Here is a 22,705-nt window from a genome sequence, read left to right as displayed (position 1 = left end):
TCTTTTGTAATGAAGCATTACTATACTTTGGATATTCTGGTTCAGGCACAGGCTTATAATTCCATACTTTGTGGACTGTAATAAGTGATACTAGGACACTGCAGATTATATGATATAAAAAAAATTGTAGTTGGCAATAAACAAAACATGGACTTATGTTGCAATAAAGTAAATGAAATGGCTTTGAAGCCATATGGTATTCCTGTTCCTTAAATATGCATAAGCTTCTTACGAAAGCCAGTGTTTTATTAAATGTATGTTTATTTGATTTGACCTTGAGAAGATTTCCTACAGATTGACACCTGCCCCCCAAAGCCCAGAATGTGTGGGCCTGATCAAGCGGGAGGTCAGATTCCGCTCCATTGTGACATCACAGCTAGACGAGCTCTGTGTGTCACGTGGACAGGCGCATTTGAAATATTCCTTCTGCGTTTCTGGAACCTTCCGCCCTGCAGGTATACTGGTTTATCCTAATTTTGGCGTGGTGTTTTTAAGCAAGTGTTGCTGAATTATTCTCAAAAAAAACTACCTTGAGTACCTTGAATGTATTTTGCTAATGAGAAGAGTAGCCAAATGGTAGCCAAAATCAGGGTCCCTAAGAGCTCAGGGGCATTTAATGACTGTTCAGTTAGCCAGCGAACTGCAAAGAGGGATAAGAGGCAGATTTGGTGTAGGGTGTTGCAGAGATCCGATGGGCTTATGGGTGATAATGGGCATTCCAGATGGGAGGTGTGATAAAACTGGAGATGGCAATTGGTTCCAGATAAACAAAATTATTCCGTGGCTGTGGTTCACATTATATTCTGCGTGATCATCCAGCTGGGGATTGATTGTGAATACAAATGTAAAATCATTCTTTTGAAAAGGTGGTGCTACAGTACATACAGATTCTGGGATCTGGCTCGTTGTTGATGTTTGTAGACAAGACATCAGTGTAAGGTGTTTTCGGTACAGATCCAAAAGCGTTTGTTTGTTATGGATGTATTCAGTTTCACACCTTTGTTCGTTAACGGAAAATGTCAGTATTGTATTGGTGCTACGTTCAACAAAGAGATTTTTGTTGGCAGGGCTAGCAAACAACCACCAAAGATGTGTCACGATAGGCTGCGTTTGAATGAAAGGGTGGTTTCGTAAATATGCTTAAGGAAAGGTGAGAACGTACACATTGATGTAGACTTCTGAAGAGATTCTGAAGGCAGCTATGGATTTTTATTAGAGACAACTGTTAGCAGCATGTTATTCTTCGACCTGTCGCAGTATGTAGCGGTTCCAGTGTTTATTCTGCAGACTTTACTTTCTGGGTATGCTGTATTTACCGAATCGGGATCAGAATTGGACTTTATTGGCCTCGTGGGTTTTTATCCATACAAGGAATTTGACTGATTGACCAAGTTAAGAGTCTTCGTACGTATGAAAACATACTTGGCCAAATTAAGTCTCATTCTGATCCGGATTCTGTAACGACAGCATACATACAATATATCCAGAGAAAGTGAAGTCTGTGGAATCAAAACTGGAGCAGCTGCATGCTGTGTCGTAAAAAAGAGGAGAACGCAGGTTGTGTCCAGTTTGCAGTTGCAGGGAGTCGACTGCAGTTGCACATGACCTTTATCTGACTGAATGCACCTGTCTCACTCACAGCACTGGTTATGTAAGCCAGATCTCTGTTCAGTATTCCAGCCTGTGCTCTTCCTGCTTTACATCCAGTTGCACATATCGAAGGTGAATATAAAATGCACACTCAAACAAGAAGGAAAAAAAAAAGTTCCCAATCTTACCCAAGGAAACCTTTCCGAGAACAAATTGTCAGAACTCCAGACAATGAATTGGTCAACTGGGATTAGGGTAACGTCTAACGAGAAATGCCCTCCCACTCGCGCGCAGTTTTGAAAATAATAATTCTCCTCAGGAACGCGGCACTTGGCGGTTTTTGCATTTTAACGGAAAGACTAAAACTGCATCTGGAGAGAGGGAGCGATGCGGGTCGATCCGCCTGGGTCCAGCGATTACCCTGGAAACGGGTCTGCGGGTTTTTTATTTTTATTTTTTATGCACAGCCGGTGCCGAATGGCAGCCTTCAGCTCAAACCTCTAATTATTTGATGGATGGAGAGGAAGCGATTTGCATTCGTATGGCACCTTTGCACTCCCTCTGTTTAGATTCGCTATTTTTACAGACCGCCTGGATGCGGACAATTACTACCAACCAGCTTCCTTCAGCCAGTCAGTCCTTGGCAACCTTTGAATAAATTGAAATTCCTTTTAATACAATTCATACTGGTGGTTTTCTTAGTAGGTACAGGCATGCTGTGGGTCTGTAGAGTGGCCCATAGTCATTTCCGTAATGGCTGCGACAGCTCCCAGCAGCTGAGCATGACTGGCTTTGTTCACGAAAAAGAAAACAAGACCAGGTCAAAACCTAGTATATGGCTGGACCGAACCGGCCGACCAATGGTGTAACTTCGTCACTCAGTCACAGACATGCGCAGTGTAACTTCATCACTCACTCAGTCACTCAGTCACAGACATTCGCGTTTATAGGGCTGGCCCTGCTGTTGCGGTCCAGCCAAAAATAAACCGTGCATGAATAGTCCTTTCAACATAAAGGGCAATGGATGTTCTTGAGAGAATGTTGTATTGTCCACTTGTCTGTAGTGTTTAATGTTTAATAATAGATAAATTTTATACCTGTTTTACTGCATATGCTCTTATTTTTGTACTCCTGAATACTTCTACACAGATGTGTGTGTGTGTTGCCACGAAGTTACAGTGTAAGACTTTATTTTAGAACAGTGCAAACCAGGCAAAATGTTTTATTTTTTATTAAAATTGTGGAAATAAAGGGTTAAAGAATCTACTAGCTTTGCTGATTGGAAAGGCTTTTACTGCACAAGGTTTTGAATGTTAAATTATACAATTGGCTTTCATCCCGTGTTGGAGAGGTGAATACCCAGCAAGCAAATTTTTTTTGGAATTAAAAAAAATATATATTTTTTTAAATTGTGAGTATTATTGCAAACTATTTTTCAGCTTTACAACTAGTTCATAAATTGGTCCAGGACATATATTTTTTTACCCACATTAAGTTTTGTGAATGTGTGTGCAACCCAATAAAATACAATTTCCACAACCAAACATAAAGAAAATATTATTATTAATATTAAATATTATTTGGCAAGCTGGATAATAGGGTATTCAAGTTCATCCCTGTTAAAGACCAAAGTGTGCTTCAGTTTCAAAGTCAGAAAATAAGAATGAGCTGAGAAGTTTAAAAAAGGAAATCAATTTTTTCAATCAGTTTTATTATCACAGAAAGAAACCAGATGCAATTTCAATCTGTGTTTCCCAAATGCACAAATATCCATTTCGACAATTTGTCTGGGCTTATTTTAGTAAAGCAGACTGACAACTATTTTGTATTTATTAAATAGTTACATTCTAAGGAAAATGGCAACATTTAAATGTAAAAAGAAGTGATGCATTGCAACTTGCCATACAAGGCACATGACTGTGCAAGTGCAAGACTGAAGTAGAAACAGCATTGTGTGCTTTCTTTTACTTTTACTTTTACTTTTACATACGGCCCTCTATCAATGGGGATTGTCATGAACCCTCCCCCCACACACACACACACACACATGTGTCTAGTACACTAGTATACAGAAGCCGCTAAGCTCATTGTAGGCCATTGTAGTTATAAACAAGCATATGGAATCATTGCATAGAGTATTTTCCTATACAGGGTAAGATGACAGCACATAAACACTCTGGTGTTAAATATCCAAGGCTTTGCGTCTGAAACGCTTCAGAGATAATTATACCCCTGGATGTCAGAAATGTAGAACACTGTTGTCTTTTGTTTCCCTCTATAGAAAGCCTATTGTTAAAGGATCTGAAACTGTTCCTTTTTTTGATGCACTTCCTGTCACGGTCCTATCCTTTTATTCATCCCCATCGGAGAAGTCGTAGGCCTTCAAGCATTAAGAATCTGAGCAAAAAAAACAAGGGTTCTGGGCTGAAGCGTAGCACAGCCTAGCTGCTTGTACTGGAAGTGAGTTCTGAGGGCTAACTGCACATGCCTGACTTTTGGAGGCCAGTTATTTCCCCCATAAGTGAAAAATTCATTCAGAAAAATACCCTGCAAAGTATATATTGGTGTAAGTCTGGGATTCCTAAATGGGAGGCGAATCTTTTATTTACACCGCGTGCCTGTAGCGTATCTGAAATAGCACTTCTCGGTGAGCGTTCAGTCGGTAGCTTTTATTGTGGAAAATGTTATGATATTTGTCCCATGTAGTGCAGGTAATGGTAATGTTTTATCCTGATTTCTGGGGATTTAGACGTGTTCGAAGAAATGCTCAGATCTGCTAATGCATTATCAAAAAGTGAATGTATTGTTCTTTTTTGTTGCTTTTTCCAGAATCAAGAGTTAACACGTTACATTATTCCAGGGTGTGGCATAGTACACTGACTCGGAATATATTTCTTGGTTTTTGAACAAAAAACCTGTCTTGAACAGCTGTAATTATTGCTGCCTTACCTCTATGCTAACATGTCTTTGAAAGAAGGTCATGTAATCAAGTGAGAGACTGTTTGTCAAATAGTAGTCAGTAGTATGTTTCACGTTTAAAATAAACTTGGACTCTATTGTTATTTATTGTGGTCTATGGCACATATTTAATTTATTCAGTTTTGGCCCTGTGCTCAGTGCTTTACTCGCTCTAAATTCATGGTTTTTAAAATTGCGTGGATGCCGAAATGCACAAGTAAGAACTCACAGCCTAAATTGGAACGCTCGCTGAGGGGGGACGTCAGCTAGCTGAGCGGAGGGTGGGTGGGTTTCAGACGCGGAGAGCAGTGGCGGTGTTCCAGCAGAAGCGCGCTCTGGAAGGTTGTTATTTCGCGGTGCGTCTCGGCTGTCGGAGAGCGCGCACGCCGCCCCGGCGCTCCGGTGAAAGGCTCGGCCGGCCGTTCCCATGGCCCCCGAGGTGCTGCCGGCCAATTAGAGTGGCAGAAAGGATCCGCGGAAGAAGAAAGGGGGTCACTGCAATTGAACCCCATCTTTTGAAATGAATACAATGCGCCTAAAGTACATCGCTTTTAATTTCAGAAGGCTTGCTTTTTGTCACTCCCTAACTTTCGCATTAGATGAAGGATCATGGGTAAAAAAAAAAAAAAAAGGTAGGAAATTAGAAATTTGGAAGAAAAAGCTCCCTAATTTTCTTAGATGCAGTCAAAGTGCATTTTCTGTCTCAAGGAGAAAAGATGTTTTCTTTTTCTATGGGAGGGGGGGGTGTCAACAGGGGAGGTTTTCCTGTTAAGGGTTGCAAGTCGTTAATCACAGGCATCTTTTCAGCTGTCAGTGATAACAAAAGGTGACCCCAAAACCCAGCATAACAGCTTGTGATAATGCCGGTTTTTTTCTCTTCTCTTTTGAAGGGCCACATGTAGTTTTCCTTGGACTACTGTTCTGTCTAAAGATGTTAATACCACAGTATTCTAAAAGCAATTCATTATCCAGACAGGAGCTGAGAACATATTTTTCTTCAAAACATTTTCCTAGCAAGTTTTTTGTTTTGTTGTTTTTTTAATTGCCTTGTGCAGAATAGTCCTCCTTCTGTGATATCCAGAGACATATTTTTATCAGAAGATAAATAGTTAGTTTTCACAACTTCACCCACAGTATCTGAGACGTCCTCTGATAATGACTTTGCTGAATTCCAGATTCGTATCGCTTGAAAGTGGAAACAAAGTGGAAGCTATTATTTGAGAACAGCATCTGATTTGTCAACAGTGCATTTTAAAAATCTTTTGGCTACAACAGACAAACCATTTGAACCATCTGTAGATCTGTAAATCACAAATTAGCAACGTGTGAGGTAACAACCCTCTGTATGCTTGATTTGAGGTATCTCACTAAGGTGTGCCTGTACTTGTTTGTTTGTGTGTGTGTGTGTGTGCGTGTGGACAAGGTGGCTATTCAATAAACAAAATGGCAGTGTAAAAATCCCTCTACTTCAACTGATGCTAACAGAAAACAATGGCCTAGCTTCTTAAACATGCTTTAAGCTTCCCCGGTACCTCTTCAGCAATTTGACAAGCTTTTACGTTTTCCCCCCTCATCTGTTCTGTTTCTCATAATAATGTAGTCGCCTTCATTATTACACCGCATATGATGATGCATTCCACAGCTGGACAGGAGAAATCTGTTGATTACAGGACTGATGTACTTTTAGTAAGTAAGTTCTGCAGGGGTGTTGGGAAAGGCAGCTGTGATGATTAATATCTTTAATACATCACAAACTATGGAAAAGCACCTGCCACTTCTAAAGGTGCTGCAAGAGCAACATTTCTGTACGGCACATAAAAAAATATATTTGTGGAGTGCTTGGATCGTAAACGTTTTATGGGTAGAAGATTTCCCCTGTAGTATTTTATCGGACTTTAATCCCGGCTGTTTTCCTGGAAGTACTGCAGCTGAGAGCCTCACTGATGGTTTCTGTCTCCTTAACTGGGAAAAAAATGGATGCAAGCTGGGCTTTACTGGGAAACATTATGAAATGCTTGCACATACATGGTAAAAGGTTCAGTGTTAATTAAACACTAACTGTATTTATATGGCTCCACAAGGGATAAAAATGTAATGATTTTTCACATGCCATTTTGCCATTTAGGTCGCGTATTAAGAAAAACGTAAACATCTGTCCATGCCAATAAGCTATTTCTGTTGTATTTTTTATGATCTGGGAAGTGAAGTAGACATTTGAAGGTTCCGACAATGCCATATGTCAAGTGATGTCATTTCACCTTCCATATCATGTGACACTGTAAGATTGAGCCCTCATTTGCTGTTGGGGGTAGGTGTTTTTTTTTTTTCTTCTTCTGGGACCTTCCTGCCAGTCCCAGCTCACTGAGTCTGCACCACTCCGCTTAATGTCAAATGCATAAAAAGGGCAATTTCAGCATGGGACTTTCAGACACTAATTAACACATTAAAAATTAACAGTGTGTTGCCCTCCAGACCAGCTGCCACTCTTAACAGCTCTTTTATCTTATGACAATTTACAGTATGGTATATGCGTACATACATATAAACCGCTTGTGTTATATATCATAAGCGGTTGTTGTTTTATGTCTTCCTTAGGTGCAGATTGACACATGGCTAATGACTTTTCCCCCCTCTGTATTTAGGATTCGATGCCATTTTGTATGCAAGTACGATGATCACGAATGTCTCTTTGTGCGTATATACCTACAGCATAGGCATTATATTTATAGCCAAACTCTGCAGTCCATGGTGTGAAGACTGGAAATAGACTTTAGATTGCATCGGTGGTTTCGAGGGTTTTTTCAGACTAATAAGGAGCCTCAGTCCCAAACGTTGTCGAGGTTGGGCTATTTTTGTTTTGAGTTTTGGGAGAGCTGCAGTACTGAGATTTTCAGTACTCTTTAACATTCGCACTATTCAGATGCATGGATATCGGAGCCGAATAAGCTCTTGAACGTCAACTGCTTGCTCTTTTCAAAGGAAATGATATTTCTTTGTTATTTGAATGTTGGTTGACAGATACCTTCAACGTCCTGCATGTTTCAGTACTGCTGTATCGCCACTGCAGCATTTAACCTTGTGTCACATTCCGATTGCACCCTGTAGAGTTTGGATGTAATTATCTGTTCTGAGCTGACAGATGCCAGGATGCAAATTAACATTTATAAGCCAGCAAAGTTATGTAAACTGTGTCCGTCGGTGATGTGGGAATGGGTCCAGTAAAAAGAAGAAAAATTAATGGCAATCGCAAACATTCAATGCACTCGTTAATTGTTTGTCATCAGAAGAGTTGTTTTGTTCTGTCGTTTATTAGCACATTGTGTGGCTGGTCTGTTTTCTCAGTTCCTTTAAATGTGTGACCTAAAAAAAAGTACTTATGTAAACCACTAATTTCATGGTCTATATTTAAACCAATTGCAGATGAATGCTCGTCATCTCTAGATATTTACTGGACATATAACCACAAGCCCTGCCAATGGCACTGACCACACAGTTATGTAAAGATGCAGGAATTTCTCAATGCAATGACAAGTTCTGGTAATGCCATCTGTGAATGGTCTTTCATATAAGCTACATAACACCTTCATAAGCACTACATAGTGCCTTCATAAACACTACGTAGACATTCAAATGAAGGATTTTCAGTGTAAATGACAAGCTCTTGGGTTCTGCCTGGCGTAAAGTGCGGCGTAATAAGCGGAGGGTTTTTCCGCCGTCCTCTTTTCGCAGGATCGCCGGATCTGATTAGCCCCCCTCGTCGAGCCGCGGTGTTGAAGAGGCAGCGGAGGAAGAGGCAGCCATGGACGCGAAGGAGCGCAAACCCTACCGCTCGCTGACGGGCCGGCGGGACGCCGAGCGGCGCTACACCAGCTCCTCGGCCGAGAGCGACGACTGCAAGCTCAACCCCAGGTCCTACAGCTCCAGCGAGACGCTCAAGGCCTTCGACCAGGACTCCAGGCTGGCCTACGGCGCCCGCGTCCAGGACATGGTGCACCAGGAGTCGGACGAGTTCTGCAGGCCAGGTGGGGAACCTTCGGCCGCCGCCGCCGCCGCCGCCGCCGCCGCCGCCGCCGCCGCCCGTGTAGCCCGCGCGCGGCTCCACAGCGCTCGTTCGGGGAAGTGAAACACAGTGAGCGGTGTGGTGGTATACAGGCGCATGTGAGGCATTGCTTATTTTCATAGCGAACACAGGGATAGCTCTCTCAGTGTTACGATCTCTAATGTGGTAATGAGAGTCAAGGCTTTGTTTAAGATGCTGCAGTCGCGGGCTTTGAGCTTTCTGAAAGTTTTTGGAAAGGGGTTTTTGGCTGCAGTGCAAAACCAGCTCTGTGTAGGATTTCTGCTCGTACTTTCTAACGCGCGACGCCTCTTCGCAGTCGGGCAGCTTGCCTCGGTCTCTTGATCTCATTAGGACAGTGATTTTTACAGAGGTCCACAGAAATTGGGGTGGGGGAGGGCGGGCAGGTGGGCGCGAGTCAAGCAGGTCGCGGTATTCGCGGGTTAGCTCAGACTTTATTGGCTTATGCAGCGGGGAACAAGCGCCAGAAGCTTGAGAAACTACCTTTCGTCGCTGGAGGTCATGTCTCACGATGGGTGGGGAATGGGAAACGTCCAGGCGAAGCGGCTCTAAAGGCTTTTCCTGGCAGAAGCCGAGATCTGAGTCAGCACGGGGCAGGTTAATCTGTAATGTAATTGGCAATAAACAAACACTAATGCAGCCATTTTGGCTCAATTAGGGTCTTGATAGCATGGCGGCATATATTGACCTGCATGGAGAAATGGTAGTTGTCATTATTTGTTTCTTCTCTATGAACTGTGAGTGCAGGGGAAGTACATCCTCAGCATGAGGATGGCAACTGCGGTGCCGCATCTTGCCATTTTCTCCATCTGGAATGTCTCTTGTGTGCCGTTCCATAGAAGCATGCTGCATACCATAGAGTTCTAGGCTGTCAGGTTGTAAAGTGCGGTTGAGAGCGCAATAAGAGAGGGAAACAGGCCACAGATGGCGATCTTATTGGTTTGCATTCGTCTACATGGCAATCAGATTGGAATTAGAAGATTCATTTTGTGACAGACCTGAGTGAGCGCTTCATATAAATTCAGAACCCAGCTCAAGATAACAGATAATACATGCACACGTGCAAGCACACACACATACAGACATGTACCCGTATTTACACACCCCTATACGCACTCGCACAAACACACCTGTATGTGTGCGACACATTTCCCTAACCTTTACTATGAAAAACTATGGACGCACGCGGCTTTCAGAGGGAAAAGGAAGGTCTCATTTTGTTGAAGTGGCTAAATTTGAGAATTTGCATTGATATTTATAGACAGAAAGTCTTGGCCTTTGCATTTTTCCCTCCAACATTAATGGCCCCTTGCTTGGACAGTCTTATTGATGCATGTGTGTAATTTCATGCTCTTAAGGGGTTATGTTTATGCGCCCCCTTTGATGATGGAGTGTGTGCCACGTAAAGGCATGTAAATTGGGGTTTTTCTGCATCGCAGAACACTCCCCTGTAATGAAAGTGAACTCTCAGAATGATTGCCATCAAGCTGTCACTCATATGGGGAGAAGAAAGTACTCATTTACGCAATCAAACTCTCCCACCCTTAATCATGACCGATCGATCAGTGTGTTTTTTTCATTGCGGCATCCAATAAAGGCTGTAACTAGGCGTATGTGAGGGATGTGGTCTTAAAATGCACACATCAGTACATGTATGTTTAATGGCAAACACCTTAAAATGAATTAGAGGGTTTCTTGGTTGTTGTTTTTAACTGTATAAACAATATATTTTCCATTTGGTGTTTGTGTTATGTCCACGCTGCTTTCTGAATTGAGCCTGAGAGTGTACTTCAAAGACTGAAAAGGTAATTTATATTGTTTTGGTGGCCAGGGTTTCTGACAGATCATTTCCCATTTATTGGTGTCTTATAGCCACCGAGGTGTCGGGAATTGGCTGGTCGTCTTGGAAACCAGTGTATCAATCACATGTTAAGAATACTGGTGTGATAAGCAGCTGGATGACCCTCACCATGCCTACAGGAATACATTCCCTAGCAATGCGTACATTCCATAACCATGCTTGCAGTCCATAGCCGTGCTTACATCCGTTACCATGCCTACATTCCGTAACCATGCATATACTCCATAACCATGGTACATCCGTGACCCCTTTTACACTCCATAGCAATGTATACATTCCCTGACAATGCCTACGTTTGATAATCATGCCTACATTCCATAACCATGCTTACATTCCGTAACTATGCCTACATTTGGTAACCATGACTACATTCGTTAACCATGCCTATATTCCAGAAGCATGTATACAAGTAGGAGAGTTTTTGAGGAGTGTTGGGTTTCTTGGCTACTGAACATACGGATTTGGACGCAGTTTGATGCTGAACCCGGCGGCGTCGAGGAGTGAAAATGGCTCTTACCTGTTGCCCGTGTGCGTTTGTCCAGGGGCAGACTTCTCTCTGCGCGAGCTGGGCTTCGGAGAGCCCATGACCTCTCACCCCATGGCCTTCCGCGGCTACTCGGCCAGCGCCGGCTCGGACGCCGACACGGAGACGGACGGCATCGTGTCCCCCGAGCACGCCGTCAGGCTCTGGGGGAGGAACATCAAATCGGGCCGCAGCTCCTGCCTGTCCAGCCGGGCCAACTCCAACCTGACGCTCACCGACACCGAGCACGAGAACACGGAGAGCGGTGAGTCGGGCGCCTCCTCCTCGCCTCCTCTTCCTCGCCTCCTCTTCCTGTTTTCCCCCCTGCGTGCATCTGCAGCATGTGCACGAAGTTCGTATGGATCCATTGGTGACAATGCACAAGGCACGCTGTTTATTTATTTAACGTGTGCCAAGATAGTGGTATGAATGTTATTCCAGTTTTTTCTGTTAAAAAAATAATAAAAATTTGGTGCATGAATGCACTTATTTGTCTCTGTTCTCTTTTCATTCATTGGCAGAGGTGTCGGGCTTGTTTGAACAATAGATATTTAATTCCTGCATATTTGAAATACCGCCGGGTAGATTTTTGTATCGCGTTTTTCTGATGCATGGACAGAACATAAAACATGAGAGTTTTATGCATAAAATGCATGTGGAAAGCTGTGTCATGAATATTCCGTTTTTTATGTTCACAAGCACATCTCGCACAAGGCTATGTCATTTGAATGTCAGTTAATCTCTCAAAGTTTAGCATGTGGGGAAACTGTAAATTGCCTATGTAATTTAGGGAAATGTATGGATATTATGCCAGAGAGGCTTGTGTTTGTCAGGCTACTGCACATAATTATTATTTATATTGCAAGAATGTAAATTAGTTATGTCTGTGCTAGTTCCTGGTATATATTTCCTTTTGGTACAGTTGGTCGCTCACAAAAAAAGTGGGTTATTTACTAAAGACGCAATACATAACAAAAAGTAATAATGTTTCGGTACATTTCAAGCAAAAAAAAAAAAAAGCATTTCTGTTTACAAACGGGATAAATATTGTCATAGATAACTAGATAGATATTCTTAAAGCAGTTTGCTGTTTTCATCCGTGTGAATTGCGAAGCTTGTTGGGTGGAAATGGACCCATTTGGTCAGACAGTATTTTTTTCTAGGACATTGCACTTTGCTATGTGTTGAATATGAACAAGAGGGATATCTTACTCAAGTCTTGTTTTGTGTTATCAATTATACACACGCTGTAAAATGTTATGCTTTTTTATAAATTATTAATTTATTTTTATTTATTTTACTGCTGCTTGCTTCACGTGAACCTGGCCCCGCCGTGTCAGTATGGCAGTATGTCTCTGTGCGTTTTCGCTGAATTCTCTCAGGTATGCTAGTCTCTAGAACACTTCCAGAGGGCAGAGATCAGCTGCCTGACACTCGGCATCCACATGCCAGCAGCTAACGCAACATGAGAGAGTGGTGCTGGTGAATTGTGTCGTTTCATTTATTTATTTATTCTTTTTTGGTGCATTCATGCATTTGTCCTTGTGAAAGCTGGTTTAAAATCAGGAGGGCAATTTGTCCTAACTGAGATTAAATTATTAGTTAGGTTACAGCTTGCCATTTTGTACCAGCTCCTAGGGGGAATTTTGCCTGTATTGGTTACTACTTGCTTTTTGTCATTTATTCTAGTTGCTGTTAAAATCATTCACAAAATGTAAGCGCGAGTGGGGTACCGTGGATCAACTGTCTTTGTCCCAACTGGTTCTCAAAATGGCGGAACATAAGATAAGAGCATGACCTCACTTAAAAACTATTCAGAGTTGAATCAGTGCTAGTGTAAACACAAGCTCAAGCGTTCCAGCTGGCTCAGGCCTGGCTAGCCAGTGGTATATCCCACCAGTGACATCAAGGCCGCTGAAAACAAGAGGTGGGGGTGGGCGGGGGGGAGCTTAAAAGAATTTGCTTTACTGGTTCAGTCTTCCTGTGGGCGGGAGTGGTTAAATTGACCCCAAGGGCCCAATAAGACTCAGTGGCGGTGAGGAAGGTCACCGTGTCCCAGTAATCTGTCACTATAAAACATGTCAAAGACAGACATGATTAAGCTGGTGAAAGTACTGAAGAAACGTAGCAGGAGAAACAAAATCTTTTTTGACTTCAGTGCTACAGGATTTGGAGCACTGAATGGTTTTGTTCATTATTTCATTTTATTTTATTTTTTTTAAGCAAAAAGCAGTGCTGGTTCCTTTTCTACAAATTCAGCCCTTTTACAGTAGAGCTCTGAACAGTTTTAGCTCATGGTTTCTGTACAGTGCAAACTGCAAATGTTATCCCTTTTTACATTTATTTATCCATTTATTTACTTACTTACATTTGCTCTGTTGCACTGTGGTGTATTGTGATAGCTTGTTAAAATGGTTGCCTAAGACGGTTCTGTAGAATGGTGAAAGTGGGTCCGTAGAATGGTGACTTAATGAAAGGAAATGCTCAGTGCTGTACTCAGTCCCCTGAAGTGCTGCCCAGGTTAAATGTAGTATGACATCAAGGGGGGGAAGTACATACTGAAAAAATACAGCGTCTGAATACCGCGGCTGCAGCGTTACTGTAGCTGTTACGCTACAAGTCATTTTATGCTACCAGCTGTCTGCGCATATCAAACCAGCCATTTTCCTCTGAAGAATTTATGCTGTCATTTATGCAAATGCTCTCTGCTTAATCGCATACAGTTTATGTAACACGAGTTAATTAAACACCGCAGCGCTGCTTCCTTTCCCTATACTTAAATCTCTTTACATCCACGCACCATTTATATTTTCCTGTCGTGTACTGCATTCACGGACCAGCCTTTTCCTGTGTTTTATCTTTTAATAGAGGTGGTAAAGCACAACCAGTGGCCATGGCTTTAATGGCTTATATTTTTTATGTCAGCACACTGTAGAACCTGAAACGGGTGTGTATTTACGTTTTTATTCATCAGGTTTATTCGGTAACAAACTGGCAAGTGCATTTTTACAATACAGTCGCTGCACCATTGTGCATGTCTGTGCATTTGTGGTACTGTGAGTGCAGCCAGTTGACTGAAGTGCACGTTGTCAGCGTTATCAAAATTCACAATGGCCTCACCTTTATTTTTATCGGAAAATCAGACGTTTCACTGCACGTGCTGAATATCACAGTCTGATCGTCTGTCAGCTTTTGTTGCAGTTCGGATTTTCTGCACGGATGGCACGCAGTTAATCCACATCAGTGTTCTCCTCTGGGGAATTGATTTCCAGACTAAACATCCTCCACACACCCCACCTCTCCCAAACGCGCGCACACACACACACACACACATACAAAGACACACAAGCATGCATGCACACACACAGGTGCACACACAGGCACATACACACATGCACACACACACAGACAAACACGCACGGTGCGGAGGACGGGTCCCCCGGGGAGGCGGGGTCGTGACCGCGGGGGCCTGCTGCTGAGTCACACCCGCCTACAGCCCGCCCCCCCCCCCCCCATGTCCTCACCGGGGCCGTTGACCTTCGCTGGGAGCAGAAGGGTGCCCCAGGCACAGACAGTGCGTCAGACGCGTCCGAATGGGAGTGCGTTACACGCCGTCTCCTCGTGCCCACGCTCCGTGACGCTGTCGGGTGTGCGGCGTGTGCGGGGTGTGCGGCGTGCAGGGGCTCGTAAACGCGCCTCGTGATCAGCCCTCCCACCTGGCTCTTCTCCCTGCGCACCCCGTACGCCGCGAGCCGGAGGGGGATCCATCATGCTGCTTAATGTGTTTTTGTGGCCTCGCGCTGGTGATCTCCCCCGAAGAAGCAGGGCCCGCTGCAGTCTCTCTCTCTCTCTCTCTCTCTCTCCGTCCACTCACTCTCTCTCTCTCTCTTTCCTCTTACGCTCTCTCTCTCCTCTCTCTCTTTCTCTCTCCTCTCATTCCTCTCACTCTCTCCTCTCCCTCTCTCTCTCTCTCCTTTCCCTCTCTCTCCTCTCACTCTCCCCTCCCTTCCTCCCTCTCTTTTCCCCCTCCTCCCTCTTTCACTCTCTCCCCTCTCTCTCTTTCTCTCTCCCCTCCCTCGCTCTCTTTTCCCTCCCTTTCTCTGTCTCACACTCTCTCTTTCTCCCTCTCTCTTTCTCTCTCATCAGTCTCCCCCTCCCTCTTTCTCAAACCACCCATATTATTTATTTAAAATATATCAAAAACCATTTATATGTTTAGATATGTGTGTGTGTGTGTGTGTATTTATAACAAAAATGAACAATAATAATATTACAAAGAACAATATTAGAAGCAGTATTCCTCTGTGAGGTTTGCTTTTGTGAATGAAAGTAAACAGATCCCCGCAGGTCATATAATCAGCACTTATGTTGGAGTTTCAAAGGGCGTACACTAGGGAGTGAATAAATGATAACATAATAAGCTATAAACATACATTAACGGTGCTTCATAAAAGTCATCATCAGAGTTGCCATGGGGATTGGGACTGACGTCGGGCCATTAGAGGTCATTCTAATTTGTGAGATTTGTTAACTGGGACTTTTAAGATTTAATAATAGAGACAAAGAGAGCTGTGCCGCGAAGACTCGTCTTCCTTTATTGCCGTTTCACTTTGTGAGGGGAGCTGTTGCGTGGAAGTGATTCGGCCTTACTGCCTTCCTCAGAGTTATTTATTTATTTAAGTTTTGCTGTGATCGCCTGTGTTTCCGTGTTTAGAACGGACTCGCTTTTTGCATTTCGATGTCGTGGCGGCGATTCACGGAATTTAATCGCAGCGTTGGCAAATCTCACCTGTTCCTCTGCGGCGGGACGCTGCCGCTAATTCCTGAATCTGAAAACTCTAGCTTTCACACGCCTTAAGAAGTGTTCCTCATATCGGTTCTCTTGTAATTTTGAAACGCACTGTTCACAAAAAACGCTTTTTAAAAAAAATAAAAATTGTTGTTATTGTGATACGTGATTTAGTCCTCTGTTGAGTCCTCCATGCTCAAACCGTCTTTTACAATTACGTTAGTATCGAAGGCATGTTTCCAAATTGAGGCTCTGCAGGTTTGGCATCTGTTCAGTTTCAATTCATAAAATTTCATGAGGACGTTTTCAATTACCGAATTTAATTTCGGTTCGTTTCCCGAACTGAGCAAATTGAACTGGAATTGACTCCCTGACTAAGTTTGGGTGAGTAGTTTGTTTGAATTTCCTTTCCGGCTCCAGTGTGGAATATGGCCGTTCTTGAGGCTTGTTTATCAGGGTTGTACGCGGACGTTTTCGGGGGGCATATGCTCAAAATAAAAAAGCACCTGTGGTAGGCTGAGCCGTATAAAATCGCTGCAGCTGAAAGGGCACTTTTGGTGCCTCTGAGCCAGGGCATATGCTTCAGCATATGCTGGTGTCTATCTGTGCATGTGCCATGTTCTTCATGATGTGATCCCTAGTCCTGCTAGTTTGGTGGTAGCCCGTGTTGTCTTAAGTACTGCCCCCTTCTAAAATCACCTGGGAAAACCATCTGCCACTCATAATAGAGCTCCTGTCCGGAGGCGATGTAACAATTCACATACACGTTTTCATCGGTTGATATTATCTGAATGCTAATGGCCCCCTAAAGCTTTAGACAAGAACAGCAGTCACAGTGATCATTGGCATGCTACATTTGCGAATCTGTAGAGGTGTATATTTTTTTAGACACGCACACAGGCTTATGCAATGACAAGATTACGTTTGCGCTGAAGTGGATATAAATAGTAGCATCAACAGTTGATGTGTTGTATGATCGTGTTGACTGATGGTTAGGGGGAAAAATGTGTTGTCTCGATAGATTTATTTATTTAATTTTTTGTATGGTGTGAACAAGCATCATTGCTGGCTGTTGTTAATTAATGTAAATTCTTAATGAATTGTGTCAACTCGCATCATAAGGTAATTAAAAATGACAGCGTGGAGTAAGCTCAAAGCTGAATTTCAATGTGGGTTATCCATTGACTTGAGTAGAGTGACACTGTTGTTTGTCATTAGATAAGTTGAAGCATTGGTTTGTTCATTTTGAAATAATCAGTCTCTGAACATATTTCTTGATGCAGGGAAAGTTCCTGTGCTGCAGATGTGGTTTCTCTCCACATTACAGGCATTTAGCAGGCACTCTTATCCAGACCAACTTACAAAGATTCTTCATTTTTAAAAACAAAATATCCGTCTATACAGCCCTGTGTGTGAGACACGCGCGCACAACACACGCGCACACACATAATATGTTGTGTGTTTAAGTATGTATGTTTATAAGAGTGTGTATTCATTGCTACTGTTGGTTGTAATCCTGTTGACTTGGCATAAGCAATGGCTGTTGCCTAATCCTTTATGTACACACATATGTATGCCTGCCTGGATTATAACATCTGCCAAATGCATAAAGGTAAATCTGAGTGAACTTTAACAAAACACGAAGAACTGAAGCAGGCCATGTACTGCATGAGAGAATATTTTAAGTGAGTGGTAGGGGTCTGGTCTTCTCTGTTCATCTCAATTACTTTGCTTCTCCGTTTCACACCTTACAGTACATTAGTATTAAATATTCAGTCACAGTCCTGCGTATGCACTGAAGTAATTACTGAATTACTGTATGATTTATTGCAAGCTCTGGGGTGATATGCATTGACATTAAAGTATTAATTTGGCTCTAAAGCAGATTGCACTTCAGGGTTCATGAGGAGGGTGTTGCTTTGAACCAGTGATGAAAGTTTGAGAGCAAGGCAACCACTGCACTGTTCAGTGAGACTGTAGACTGTATTTGTGCCGGTGTGTGTGTGTGTGTGTGCATGCGCGTGTGTGCCTGTGTATGTGTGTGTGTGTGTGTGTGTGTGTGTGTGTGTGCATGCGCATGTGCGCGTGTGCCTGTGTATGTGTGTGTGTGTGTGTGTGTGTGCGCGCACGCACTTGCATATGCTTGCGCTTGTGCATGTGCACGTGTGTGCTGTATATTCTTCCAGTTAGCGTAACAGAAGAAAGCTGTAAGCTGCAGAATTAGTTCTGTTCCATGAGAGTGCTCACATGGCAAATTTTTATTTGTTGTAAAACACTGAAGGAACATGTGTGTAGTCCCCACCCCATTCATCTTCCTACACTGGCATCCAGCCTAAAGACTTTTGGGGGAAAAACTGGAAAAAAGCAATAAGCCCACAGTTGAATAACATGAATATTCTCTGACATGAATAAACTCACTTCCTGGTGATTAACTAGGAAGTTTGGGTTGCAGTTTTTAATCCACAAGGCAAGCATATAGCTTGTGGTCATCTGAGACCAGAACTTTGCCTGCATGAGGCTCAGTTAACCCTTTATAAGAATGCTATAGATGGGGGGAAAAAAAAGAAATAATAATTATGAACAGAATGCTTAATTGCAACAGATTGCTCTGTTGTTGTTGAGAGGCGTGGTTTTAAACATACATTATAAAACATCAGAGAATGTGATCTGCAGTCTGCGTAACAAACAGGCTTCTCAACAGGGATATTTGTGTCATTTTTTCATTTTTCCAAGTGTCTTGATGAGAAAAGAAAAAAATCTATTTACAGATCTGGATGAGGAGAGCAGAGTAATTTGTCCAGCCTCTAGTCTGCTTGGAGCATTTGAAGCTGTGTCTGACACGCAACACTGAACGTGTAATTTCTCTCCCTCGAGAGCTTAATGTGCACTCTCCTTATTGACAAATCTTTTTGGCTGATGGACACACACCCAGCACAGTCAAAGGGTCAGATCGGGGGGCATGGACAAAGATAAAAGAAAAAAAAAAATTAATTTCTGACCGATTGGACTTCCATACCATGGGAGGGGAGCGGGCTCGAGCTTCATAAGAATTATCACAGGAATAAGGGCCTTTTTTCTCTTTGAGCTGATTTAAGTCTTGATTCAGAAAGTCTGTGTACAACAGATTAATAGTGTACTAATGCGGACAGAAATCATTAAATGAATAAAAATGCAAAAAAGGATTGAGGTAAAGTAATAAATATCCCACAAATGAAAACCCCTGAGTAATGTAGGGTCACTCTGTCCTTAACATGCAATTGTGTTCTGCTGATGAGAAGAATGTATCCCATCATGCAGTAGCACAAAAAGGCCTCAGACACCAATAGTATTTGAGGATTTTTCTTGTCACTGTATAGCGTGAAGGCAGCTACATGTTTCAACCAGTGCAGTGAATTAGAGTATTTGGCCATTATCCTACTTTCCATACTGTTTTTTGTTGCAATGTTTTCTTTTAGACATCTCCTCTACAGCTTTTGAACAAAAAATGTTTCTCTGAGTGCATTACTCATTTCTGAGGAAAATTGAATTGTGATATCTGTGTTCTGTATTTCAGACAACAGTTTAGCCATTTTGTGTTTCATTACTGTTTTCTGGAATGTGAGTTTGTTCAATTGAGGTTGAAGTGAAGCATTATATGTGAGGGGGAAATATTCTAAGTCACTTTTTGGCTCTGTAACTGCTTGGTCACTGGATTTGCTCATTTACCTTCTTATTCCAATCTAATTTACAAGCTTTTAATCCTTTGGAGACAGCCTGAGTCTCTTATCAGCTGAATTATCCCTGTTTTCCTCCTCTTTTACTGCTCCAACCAAATTGAATTTCACCAGTCTCTGCTTCTGTTCCCTGCTGTTCTAACTGATAAAACTGATAATCTGTTTAACAAGGAGCAAAACATCAAATATATTTATTGATGCCATATTTGGTGATTTGCATTTTTCTGAAGTTCATAATATAATGTCGAGATTAAACCCACTTCTGAAGGGGATTTTGATAAAAGTAATCATTCTGATTCTGTTTTGACTAAACAGACTTAGTAATCATTTTTAATTCTGTTTAACTAAAAGCATCAGGGTTTGTTCAATGTCCCACAACATTATCTTTCTACTTTCTACCCAAAAGCAACATCATAGGTTTTTTCCCTCTCCCTCTCTATCTCCCTCTCTCCCTCCCCCTCTCCCAGATAGAGACTGTTTTTTTCCCCTCATTCTTTTATTTTTTTTTCTTTATTATATAATTTAATTTCTTCGTTCTTTTTTCTCTTTTATTCTATGTATAGCGATGTGAAAGGAGCTCATTCAGCCAAGGCAGAGAAATACCCAACACTGTACAGAATGTAAAGCATGCGAGGAATTGAATAGTAAAGCAGGGGGGATTTATTGTGACATTACATCATATTTTACATTCAAAGGGTGGTTTGCATGTTATTTCACTGGCTTAGTCTAAAGCCTTAGACATGTCTTTGGTCACAGATAATGGGTACAGTCTCATTACTTGATTTAATTGAATACACAGAAAGAATTTTAATAAATGTGCTAATTTACTAATCCTGTCTTTGCATTTTAAATCAATTTTAATTACACTGTAGGCCTGGTGACTCTTTCTGTACATTCGCCATGCTTTTCTATTGTACTGTTTTTTTTAATTTTTTATTCTTTCAGAAAGATGGGAATTAAGTTTAATTTTATTTCTCTGTGAAGTCCCGTTCTCAGTAATGTGACTTTGAGGAATGTGTTCGTCGTGACAGTTAATGGTGTTGAAATTCACCAGGAAATCATGTTTTTTCATTTTTTTTTATCCAAGTAGTAACTGTAGATTAATACGAGGGGGAATCTACAGTCAAATGCGGTATGGAAGCCGTTTGAGCTCTATCAGATTGGCTTTTGCTGCGTTGAAATCGCACGGGGCATTGCCATTTAGCTGGCACTGCCGTTTCCCTGCTACTGTTGCCATTGCTCGCTTTGTGCATATGCGTCGGCATCGACGGGAACGGAAGCGGAGTACCGTGGCCTGCTTACGAATTCCGAGTCTCGCTTCCTTGCAGTAATGGAAATTTCCACTTTAAAAATGGTTCATGATTTGAAATTCTGACCACAATAATTGAAGACGCACCATGCCATTCAAGAGATAAAATTGTTTACTGGGAAGAGAATACTTTTGTGTGTGGTTTGCTATGCAAAATACACTATTTCGGTAACCACCTACATTATCTGTGGCCATTAGTACACTCTGTGTGTTGAACAAGAATTTTGTTTGGCAGAATTTTACATGTATGCCTTTCTTTTTACATGTATTTATAGTGTGTATGCCTGTGACATGGCTGCAGAGTGATTAAGAGATTTACAGATACAGAACCGCAGTTCGCACTGAAGTCTTTGAAATGTCTTTAAAAAGATATTTACTGTTTCTCGCTTCTGTAAATACCAGCAGAATAGCTCAATAATGCATTGTGATAGGGGCATTTTACTGTGATTACATCTACAGCTAGAGAGAAATGAAATGGAAACACCAGTCTACTGTCATTTCATAGAACATTCGGATGCCACCATTTAAACTGCCCCACCCCCTCCCCAACCCCCACCCCAGGATGAAATCTGTGGGCAGCCAATCAACACTTGCCCGGCATGCGGACATCACAGTCACGTTTTCGCTCACTCTGTCCTTTTGCTGCTGATGTCATTCCCTCAGAGTTCCATGCTGACATCATCACCTTAGGTGCTGTTGATCCTGACGCACCATCGAGTTCTGATGCCTTGGGCAGTGATGTTCCTGCCAGCTGGACCCCTAAGATCTCCCCCTCTTTCAAAATCACTTCCATCTCCTGCTGGCAGCATGCTAGCCTTAGTGATAGGCAGCCAGGTCTGCATTATGCATTTCTATTCAGTTTCATTTTTGATTTATGGATGAGGCACACATTTTTGTGTTAACTACTTCTTCAATGATGCTTTTAACTGCTAAAAATGTTATGTATGGTGTTATTTAGATTCATTTAATTTTCTGCTCTAATCTTCTTTTACAAAAGCAAAGGACTAAGGTACTCAATGTTTCAAAATGGATTGAAGCAAGTGCAGAACGTGACTGGCAGAACTGGAAGTGTATCAATGAGTAAAAGCTTAGCTACCTGGAGCAATTATTTTCCGGTTTGTTATTTCGTACATGCACTGTGAATTGAAAGGAAACGTTAATCTTGTGTTCATTGCTTGCATGCACACTCTTAACCTCAAACTTGTTATTATTACTGCAGAGTAGAAAGGTTTTTCTTTTTTGTTTATTAGTAAGTGATCTTCACACCTTCAGATGAGGAGGCATGAAGGGATATCAGGGGTTTCTTAAATTTTTAATTCAGCGCTGCTGTCCGGTCGAGTGACACCTCTTCTCCGTCAAATCCAGCTTTGGAATTCTGATATCAAAGCAAGGGGCGGGAGAGAACGATAAAAAGAAATCACAAAATTCCATTCTGTTTCCTCATGCAGTAGTTCCACATTCCACTTCGTTCTACACAGGCATTTTGCGAGTTAAAGGAAGACATGCTACAGTAGTTATTAGTAAAAATAGAAGTGGCAGCAGATGTCACACCAGAGAGGAGATAACAGGTGATGTACACTCCAGTTTCCATTCTAACAGTTTTCGCATTCTGTGAGACTTAACCTGGAGAAAGCTTCTTTCCTGCACTAAATTACAGCAAAATTAGAGTGGCTTGGTAAACAGTAGAAGCTGTCCACAGTGCATAAAATTAGTTCCAAATTACATCCCAAACAAGGTTGTCCAGAATGAAGGTAAACAATACGCTTGTTGTGTGAGGAGTGCGACTAATCCAAACATAACGGAGGACTTCAATTACTCATTTATTTCCATTATTGTATGCAAAATGACAATAATGGAAGAAGTGAAGAATACTTTTTTTATTAT

At 42.1% G+C, this 22,705-nt stretch overlaps 1 protein-coding gene across 1 annotated transcript in view; it reads left to right on the top strand.

Annotated features, from left to right (window-relative positions):
• Positions 1 to 22,705, top strand: part of tenm4 (teneurin transmembrane protein 4) — a 213,317-nt gene that overhangs the window by 54,956 nt on the left and 135,656 nt on the right. Inside the window, exons 2-3 of the mRNA XM_064301632.1 lie at positions 8,278 to 8,570; positions 11,030 to 11,275. Coding sequence (XP_064157702.1) covers positions 8,348 to 8,570; positions 11,030 to 11,275 — 469 coding nt within the window. The 5' untranslated portion in view covers positions 8,278 to 8,347. The remainder of the gene's footprint in view (positions 1 to 8,277; positions 8,571 to 11,029; positions 11,276 to 22,705) is intronic.

The sequence above is a fragment of the Anguilla rostrata genome, chromosome 12 (assembly GCF_018555375.3).
Source record: "Anguilla rostrata isolate EN2019 chromosome 12, ASM1855537v3, whole genome shotgun sequence".
Classification (NCBI taxonomy): domain Eukaryota; kingdom Metazoa; phylum Chordata; class Actinopteri; order Anguilliformes; family Anguillidae; genus Anguilla; species Anguilla rostrata.
This window is presented reverse-complemented; position numbering and strand designations above follow the sequence as displayed.